Below are 9,762 nucleotides of genomic sequence, written 5' to 3' on the forward strand. Positions count from 1 at the left end.
TATTTTCCTCTTCAAAATTGGAAGCAAGTTCATGGTCATCCACATCCTTCTCAAAGTCGCCTCGCTCAATCCTCTCTTCGTACTTATCCATATCATCGAGATTTTCATCATTATTCGTAAAATGATCTTCGTCCTCCACCCCTAAATATGTCTCTTGAGGTTGAAGTGTTTCACCAGTATTGGCAGCATATCTTGAGATGGGAATGTGTAACCTCCCATTGTAGTGCATCCATCGTCTAAGACTGTATATTGCAAAGATGTAGTTGTTTGTTGCAACTCCTCGACATCAACTTCTGTGAGCGGCTCAGAACTTATGTACAACTTAGCAGCATTTACTTGGGGGCATTTTATGAATCCTATTAAACATGACCTTTACATGTTTATCTTCTTTGATCGCCATGTACTTGTAATTTATCCGTTCATGAAGGACTTCTTGTGGGTAACGATAAATAATATTTATGTCATAACAAAAAGGGCTCAAACTTAGTTCTTTCATTATTTTCATCTTCAAATCATTCAATGTCTTCAACTTACGACGTATCATCATGTAATAGCATTTGATACTCGGCCCTTGAAATGGGAATCTATCAATCTGTTCAGGATTGAAAAGGGGTCCACCGTAGTATACATTTATGTCAATATTCTTCAGAGATTGTGAACCTATTAGAGTCAAGGGTAATATGTTAGTGACATATTTTAACACAATTACAAAACATTTTTATGTACTCAAAGTACAAAAATTACAACTTCTTACATCAAACACACCCCACATTTGCATATACTCACTCCACATCACATACAAACACACTCAATCATTATCATTTCATACTTAAACAAATAGAAAATCTAAAGACAACACTTACCCCCACTACAAAATTTCAAATCATTCTAACAAAAAAATAATGAAAAATATTAAACCAAACAACAACAAAAATAGCCATGATAAAAGCCTAACAATTCAAATATATCTTAAATATTTTTTACTTCTTATAAAAAAAAATAAAAAAAAAGCCTAGCATATATACATTAACTTGTTACATCATATGCATGTACAAACCCCACATTAGCATATATACTCAATCATTACCATTTGTTTCTAAACAACCAAAAAAAAAAAATCATTAATCATACTCAAAAAAAAAAATTAAAAAAAAACTAAACACACAAATATTCAAATCATTCTATCAAAAATATTAAGAAAAATAACAAACCAAACAAAAAAACTCATGATACATACCCATAAAAAACCTAACATTACATATATGTAACTAACAACTACCCATAAAAAAATTTAACATTACATATATGTAACTAACAACTATTCAAAAAAAAAAAAAACTAACAACTAGAGAGAGTGTATAAAAACCTTACTTGACATGAGAATGTGTAAATGGAGGGCGAGTTTGATTTGAAGTTTTGTATGAGAGTGAGAGAGAGAGAGTGAGAGAGGAAGAGAGAGCTGCTGGATTTTTTGGTGTGGCAAATGGCAGACCCTAGATATTGTGTGATAAAAAGCAGCTACCCTAACCACATGGATTAAACTGGACCAATCATTGCAAATCGAGTCTCTGAGACTCGATTTCCCTTTTTAAAAACCGAGTCTATAAGACTCGATATCTACATGGAGTCCCCGTTGATTCAACTGACAACATAAATAGAGTATTTAATTCTTCACACGTAAATCGACTCTTAGAAACTCGATTTTCAGGTGGCCGTCACGTGGAAAAGCGACACATCAAATTTGATTAGCACATACAAATCGAGTGTCTAAGAATCGATTTATATGTTCAAAATCGACTCTCTAAGAGTTGAGATGTTAGTATTATGTATACTTCCAGAACAGTGCCTACTAACTATATTCTTGAGCAATTATGGCTAATGGCCCATTTTCCCCTGTCCCTTGCTTGTAGGTCGAACTTCACTTCCCCTTCTCTTTTATTTTTGGTTAAACATGCTCATAATATTAACTAGCCATAACAATTATATTACAAAATAACTCAGCTTTATCAAAAGCCAGGTTCTACCACAGGCGGTGGGTCATTCAAAATAAGGAAGTCTATTCATTGTACAACACCCAATTTAGCTAAACTATTTGCACATCTATTAACCTCTTTCAAGATATGTGTTACTATGGAGTTAGTGAAGATCATCGTCAGGTTCCTGCAATTAGATAATAGAGGTCCTAACATAAGGTTAACATGTATACAATAACTTTAGCATCCATTTCTACATTAATGTTGTCAAATTCTAGCTGCAGAACTAGAGCATGGTCATCTTTCTGGGCCCAGAGCTTAACCATGATACTAGAAGTGGTCCCTAAATTCCTTGAAAAACTTGAGATTCAATCCCTAGTGTTATTACGAAGGACACCACTTCCACCAACCAATTTGGAGCTCTCAATTACTTTTTTTATATATGTTGAGCTTGACCCATCCCGGTAGAGGTTTGTTTCATTTTACTTGTACTTGTGTTCTTGGGGGTTTGTTAGTGTTATTTGCTACAATTGTATAAAATCCTGTTCCTTTCTTTATATATTGGGAGTGGGTATATTGTTCTTGACCGTTCCAGTTTGGAATAAAAAATAATTTATGTGAAGCCAAGGAATATAAGGATGATTGAATGTAGCTTGGGACTCATAGCTCCTTTTCAACCATTTCAACAGAGGAAGCCCAAAAAAATCTTGTCTAGCAACAATTACCCAGGTGCTTCCCAAACTTTTTTGGCCACTATATAATCTCTGAAGACATTAATAATTGACCCAATGCATAATCCACAATTCCCCTTGTCTCACTATCTGCTTATCTAAAATAGAAAAATCTAATACTCTCCTGGGGTCCTTGCTCATAGCTAGGGGCATGCACCTAATCCACCAACCTGATAAAATCAACTCGATGCTTAAGGTTGGTAGGTTCGGGTTGATAGGTTTTTTGACCCATCTGATCTAATCCAACCCTTCATATCTATAATTTTATTTTATGACTTATTTTTATTTTTATATAAATTGGTATTTTGTGAATTATTTTTAATGAATTTGAAAATTTAATATACAATTTAGGCATATTATATGTGAATTGTAATAATTTATTGGAAAAAATATATTTAAACAACTTATGAAAACCCAATTTTTTTTAATAAGATACAAAAGATGTAAGTATCATCTATCAACCCAATCCATGTGGGTTGGGTTGGTTTCTACATATTTCATGGGTTGGGGTTAAGAATTTCTCAATCCAATAAGGTTTGAGAAAACCCTCTAACTAAACCTATACACACCTCTACTCATTGCACTTGCACAATTGCAAAGCCACAACAATAGGGTTTTTTTTTTTTTTTTTTTTTTTGCATTTAAAACAAGAGGAAGAAGAAGACGACAATGACGATGACGATAAAGATAATTATCCTCGTAGCCATAAAAATGGAAAAATAAATTTACCCTGAGAGAGAAGAAAGAATATTCTACTAAGCAAGATTATCAAGATCTTTTACAATTTCGAAAGTATCTTTAAAAAGTTAGCAAAGTTGAAGGTTAAATTTTATTTAGGATGTGACTAAAGCTGCCAATTTGTGCTCGATCATCTATAAGTTTTATTACAGCAAAAGAAGTTCAACTTAAATGGCCCAAATTGCAATAAGGTCAAAGACAACATGCTCCCCAAATATTTCAGAAGAAAAAGGAAAGATACCAATAAAGAAAGTGACCCCACTGAGTCAAGAACTCCGGATGCCCTTTAGTCATTACCAGTCCAAAGTTGCAAGTAGTTAGGTTAAAATCACAGCAAATGATGATGAAATTGTCTTTGATAAAATTTAAATGTTGGATCATGAGAGATGGAGACCCATCATTGAAAGGTTACCTAGCTAAGAACAAATTTACTTTTTTGCTGAAATTGGCTTTGCACATGGCAGGCCCCACTCAGGACCTCTTTCCATTGTTTGGAATGGTAAAAAAGTGATTATCAAAAAAAAAAAAAAAAGAATGGTAAAAAAGTAAAAAGATTATTACCACTTTGCATCAATAACATCAACATCATCAAACAAATCCAATCTCAATGAGTCAATGCTAATCTTTGAATTTTTCTCTTCTTTTTAGGTGAATACAATCTAAGGTTATGCCAAACAAAGTTAGAAGTTCAAGAGTTTTGTAATTTGGATTTAAACCCCCTTTCCCACTTATTATAATAATTTAATTCTTTAAAAAAAAAAAAAAAAAACTAAACTAAACTAAACTAAAGCTAAAGCTAAAAGTAGAGCAGAAATGCAGTTGAAAATATCAGACAATTTTAGTGACAATTCTTTCATAATGCTGACGCAGACATAAAAGATAAAACAGACACTGACCCAAATGGGAAAGTAATGCAGTAAGAAATCAAAGTAATGATTAGGTAATGAAAGTTTCATTATTCTTCTCCTTCCTCATCAGATCATGATTATAATTATTAATTTGACTGGCAATTTCACAAATATTGCATACATCACATATGCATATATAATTGCGAGGACACCCCATGACAATGCATTATGGCTCTGTACAAATAACTTTAACTTTCTCCCCTTTGATCATTAAGTAGACACGTTTTAATTATGGTCAAAGCCTGTTTAATCAACGTATCATCAATCTTTCAGTTACCCATCTATGAGAGACAGAAAGAATTAATATGTTCAAGGTTTAAAGGTCCAAGTCCACTGATTATAGCTAGCCTAAATTGTTACATTTTTAATATTGTGAATTGTGTGTGATATAAAATGAACCCAATGAAATACATTTGGCTTAGTATAACATTTGGTGTTATAAAATTACTATAGTCTATTATATTAAAAAAATAATCATGGTTTATTATATATATATAGTAATATTCAGATATATACATATATATTATCCTAACATAATCTATCAGGCTCTATTCTTAAAGTTAAAAACTCATCATCAATTAGCCGCCATCTAGAAGGGCAACAAGATATTATTATTATTATTTAACTCTTATGAACTAGCTGGTATGAACTTCATTTATACCAATGGCGGAACTGTTGACTGTTGGAACTTGTAAAGGTTACTTTGCACAGTGAAGGTGAAAGTGGGAACTGTGTACAAGAAATTTTCAGCTGAACTGGTGCACTTCATAGTATTTTACTATGAATGAAAACATTTAGGATTCAAATTCTCCAAATCTAGTAATTATAGATGTATATAAAAAAGAAAGTGGGGTATAAGTGAATAAATAAAATTTAGTCCATTGGCCCATTCTGTCACTGCATATAATATCATATATACAAATGTAACACTATATATCCTGCCTGACAGCTGGTGGGTGCAAAGTTTTGAGTCCATACCTAATTTAGAGGAGCCTAACTCAGAATCATAACCTTATTCTATAATCTAATATATATATAAAGCAAAGCAAAGCAAAGCAAAGTTCCCACCTCTGCTCTCTGCACTTCTATATTTTACTGTCTCTACTATACCCAATAATAATAGTAGGTAGCTTTAGCTGCTTAGCTAGCCAAAAGAAGCTGACAACAGTCATGGCAGCAGCGAAAGAAAGCAACATAAACTTCACCAATAATCAGCACGCGTGTGAGCCCTGCAGATCCTTTGGTCAGAAGTGCAGCCATATTGTGAAGAAACAGCGTGCTAGATTCTACATCGTCAGGCGTTGCATTGCAATGCTTGTTTGTTGGCGTGACCGTGGAGAGTCTTGATGATGATTCTGCTTCTTCTTAGTTTGGTTTATTATTCAATTTAATTACTCTATATATCTACAGGGGTGTATATTAGGAGTGCTTTGTTATTATGTTAGAAACTGTAGCATCGTTTTTTCTTCTTTTTTTTAGGGACACCCTTTTATAATGTTCAGCAAATTGGCTTATGAAATGGGTTCTTGATTAGTTTTGTTTCCTTTCCACTATTATCTGATTAGACAAAGTAAGCTGGCTTCTTCCATTTTTATAATGCTCTTAAGGCTTAGTATAGATTAGCTTTGGAGTGGTGTAATTTTACTATTTCTCTATATTCTGCTCCCATTTTGTCCATTTTCTCTTCCTTTTTTTAAGCAATGCCACTGTGAGATCATGGAAGCCACTGTGAGCTCTTGGAGTTGACCGAAGTCCAACGGATTGATGAGATTGACAGGGATTCTGCTTTGTTACCCGATTTCCAAGGTAGGCTGTGTTAAAATTAGTCATCCCTTATCATTAATTTTTAGAATTCTGTTTAGGAAATCGATTAACGAATTTATATATATATATATATATATATATATATATGTGTGTGTGTGTCATAAGATTTGAAATCTACGTTCACTTTATGATAATTATTCTTTATTATTGTATCAAAACACTAGCAATTTTTGTTAATGTTAAAGAGATATAGACATACATTCCATCATAATTCTTCTTTCCTATTTATATTTTCCTTCCTAGCTTCCATATCATTATTTTAATTACTAGTTGTTGCTTGGTCCTTCTCTTCTGACTCTCTGTTCTATCTTTCAAAATAGACGTGCAGTAGTATAGAAATTGTAAATTCTCTTTTTCGGTTTTTCCCCTCCGTTTTTAACTCCAAAAGAGTTCATTTTTTTGGTAGTTAATATAAAGAAAAGTAATATGAACTTGTTCTAGTACATGTATATATTCATTTTTTATCTTCTTCTTGTCAATGAATTGGATCGTTGTGTTTAGCCATTTTTATGTCAACAACCGGTCCAGAGAATTTTGTTTCGTGTAGAAGCATCGAGGAACATCTAGTACTCACAATAATTTAGTACGTATCAGTACTATAATGCGATAATGTTTTATCACTCTACTTATACGTTAAAATCATGTATCAATTGTCAACTCAGACAATCTAATCACTTGGGGTCTTATGTTCTCTAGTGGGGTGCCCTTATGGTCACGACCAGGAGATGAGTCACAATGGTCGCCCCGCCCCTCTTTTCTCCCGTCAGCACTTGGGGCCTTATGCTAAGGAAACATACGACAAGAGCAAGCATCATTTATGAGAATTATTTTTCTTTGCTATGACCAGCCTCTTAAGATTTTTAAGTTCTTTATGGTTTTGGGTACCCTGCAGATTCCTGATAAACCCACCATCATTTGTTTAAATGTTTCTTTATAAGCAACAAAATTTGCGATGCTCCACACCAATTGAGATGGTTGGCCCTTCATGCAAAGCAATGAATGAGAAAAGGATTTCTCTTTAATCAGAAAACAGATTATTACCAATCAATTTGAAATTTAATAGTAGAACGTACACACAATGCTTCAAATAATTGTGTTCAGACAAGGACTTCACACTTTTGGTTGATGCAACTTCAATTTTGCACGAAATTATATAGCCACTCATATTGGGAAATTAGAAAGAAACCAGTCGGATTCTCAAAAAAAAAAAAAAAAAGAAACCAGTCGACAATGATTAAAACATGCATCGCTGAAATGGCCAAACAAGTGTACCCAAAGTCATGTGACCAGCACAAAACACTAGCTAGCCTTATCTAATGTCATGTGGAGCGTATACATGTTTTACTTCCACAAAGAGAGCAGACCCCCTCAAGTTAGACAAATCATGTTTTTTCAAACGTCCACACCATGGTGCTGTTGTTTTCATGTGTTAGAAACATTTTTGAAACTTGAATTTCCAATATTTTGTACTATTGTATAATAATCATAGAGCCCAACAATGTATAAAATAAAAACAAACTATTTCAAACATGGCATTGCTTTTTCACCTTCACCAATCACCACTACCACCATGTAAAGTTGAATTGAAAGTGTAAATCAAGTTTTCACGGAAAAGGTAGTGACAAATAAGACTCATGACGGGGGCAAATTGGAAAGTTCTTACTCTCATTTTCAAAGAACAATGAACCTAACTTTTGACTACAAGAGAGAAAAGATTGGAACAAACAAAAAATAGAGGATAATCAATGGGAGGTTAATTTTTAAGCAGAATATATACCTTTTTGCTTGCTTGATTAATTTTTTAGCAAAGTTACTTGAAATTACACCTTTTATAACTTAAATAAATTTACATTTCTTAATTTTCTTTTAAGAAAGATATATCTTGACAAATCAACCTTTAGATTACATTATCTCTATATACCTTTCATACTTGCAAAATTTCAAGACATTTAGCTAGCAATAACTACCAAGCTCTATAAAATACTTGAATTCCTAAATTTGTGTATTTTAAAATATACATAAAACATGAATTTATTAATCAAATATTAAAACAACTAATTGATAGGAAATTTAACATGCTTGTTAATAATAATAAAAACTTATAATTTAAATGTGAGATTTAAAATATTAATCCAATAAAAAAATAGTATGGTAACATTCATATAGTGTAATAATGCTAAGAACATTATAAATTTTACTACTTAAATATTACAAATTGATGTGTCGCTCATTAAAAAAAAAAAAATATATATATATATATATATATATATTATTTTACATAATTTTAAAAAATAATTTGAGGGTAACATTTATTTGATTTTTAAATGTTATATGTTCTAATCTAGATAAAAAGAGAATAGTGTGATTCAATGGAAAGGAATCTCATGGCATTTGAGATTCCAATCCAAATTCTTCTCACGAAGAAAATGAGACACTGCCACAAAATCACATGGCATTTGGCGGCATCTATCACTCAGCCACATGTATGTGTGGTATGAAGAGGTTACTTTCTCCTCTATGTATATTTACTTTGCTACAGGTCACGTGCGCCTCTGCTCCAGTAAAAGCTAATTAAATGTCTGCTACTCTCTCTTCTCTCAGTTCTCTGTCTTTCGCATCATTTCTTAGACGTAAACAGTCGGTTTCACATTATATTCATGCCGAATCCCCTTCACTCCCTTATCTTTTCAAGTTACAAAATAAATGATTTTAGTTTATTGCTTTTGCCTTGGCTAGTAAACATGAGTAATGTCTAGTCCACACAAAATTTGATAACAATTTTTCACGCAAGTTAAATTAGCAAATTTTTACTAGTTCTTGTTTCGACCCATCACTAATATTACATTTTTTATCTATTATTAACAATTTATAACTTTAGGAAGTATAAATTTTTTTCCTGTAAACATTTCAACATACACACTAAAGTTAAGAGGATAAATTAATTGGATGAGAGGTTGAGCAAGCAAAAGGATGACATAATTTTTGTGACAATTTTGTGCATAACATGCAGTAGTTTTGTTGACGAACAAACACTTATATTTCCATCACTCACATTTACCATTTTAATAAGTTGTCTTTAAACAAGGGGATTAAATTTGTCAAAGTGTATTGTGAGATTGTGAGTGAGTAAATGTAGCGTAACTCATACGCAATCTAACGGTGGTAAAGATTAGTTCTTTTATGCACATATACTTTGACACAATTTATATATTTGTAAATATGTGATTGCATTACATCACTTAAACACATCCACCCCAAAAACTTAATGAAAAATAATTCAATAATCGCTTACTTACAGCCTACTTAAGTTATGTCAAAGTGTGCGAACATGCGAGTAAAGATAGATAGATAGATGAAAAAGATGCATGCTGTTGCGGGGTCTACAGACTACAGACACGTAGGTGCAATGTCAACCGACAGCGAGAATCGTTTAAGAGGAAAGGAGATGGACAGAGAGAGAGGAGTACGAACCCTCGGCCCGGCCACTGCAGCCCCCCTGTATACTCTTTAGTGCCCCCTCGTGCGGCCCTTCTTTATGTCCTTCCTGTGTCCCCACTCACCACCCACTCTTTTGGTTTTTTTTTTTTT

General features: G+C 32.8%; 1 protein-coding gene across 1 annotated transcript; it reads left to right on the top strand.

Moving 5' to 3' along the window:
• Positions 1 to 5,422: 5,422 nt before the first annotated feature.
• On the top strand, positions 5,423 to 6,141 carry LOC142608586 (small polypeptide DEVIL 16-like). The gene has a single exon (XM_075780276.1). It carries the CDS (start codon positions 5,521 to 5,523, stop codon positions 5,695 to 5,697), a length of 177 nt encoding a protein of 58 aa, XP_075636391.1. The 5' UTR covers positions 5,423 to 5,520; the 3' UTR covers positions 5,698 to 6,141.
• The last annotated feature ends 3,621 nt before the right edge of the window (positions 6,142 to 9,762 follow it).

Source organism: Castanea sativa, chromosome 9 (genome assembly GCF_040712315.1).
Source record: "Castanea sativa cultivar Marrone di Chiusa Pesio chromosome 9, ASM4071231v1".
Taxonomy (NCBI): domain Eukaryota; kingdom Viridiplantae; phylum Streptophyta; class Magnoliopsida; order Fagales; family Fagaceae; genus Castanea; species Castanea sativa.

Bases quoted from the DNA above. Each gene is read 5' to 3' on its own strand.
- LOC142608586 (XM_075780276.1), top strand. From the start codon at position 5,521: ATGGCAGCAGCGAAAGAAAGCAACATAAACTTCACCAATAATCAGCAC.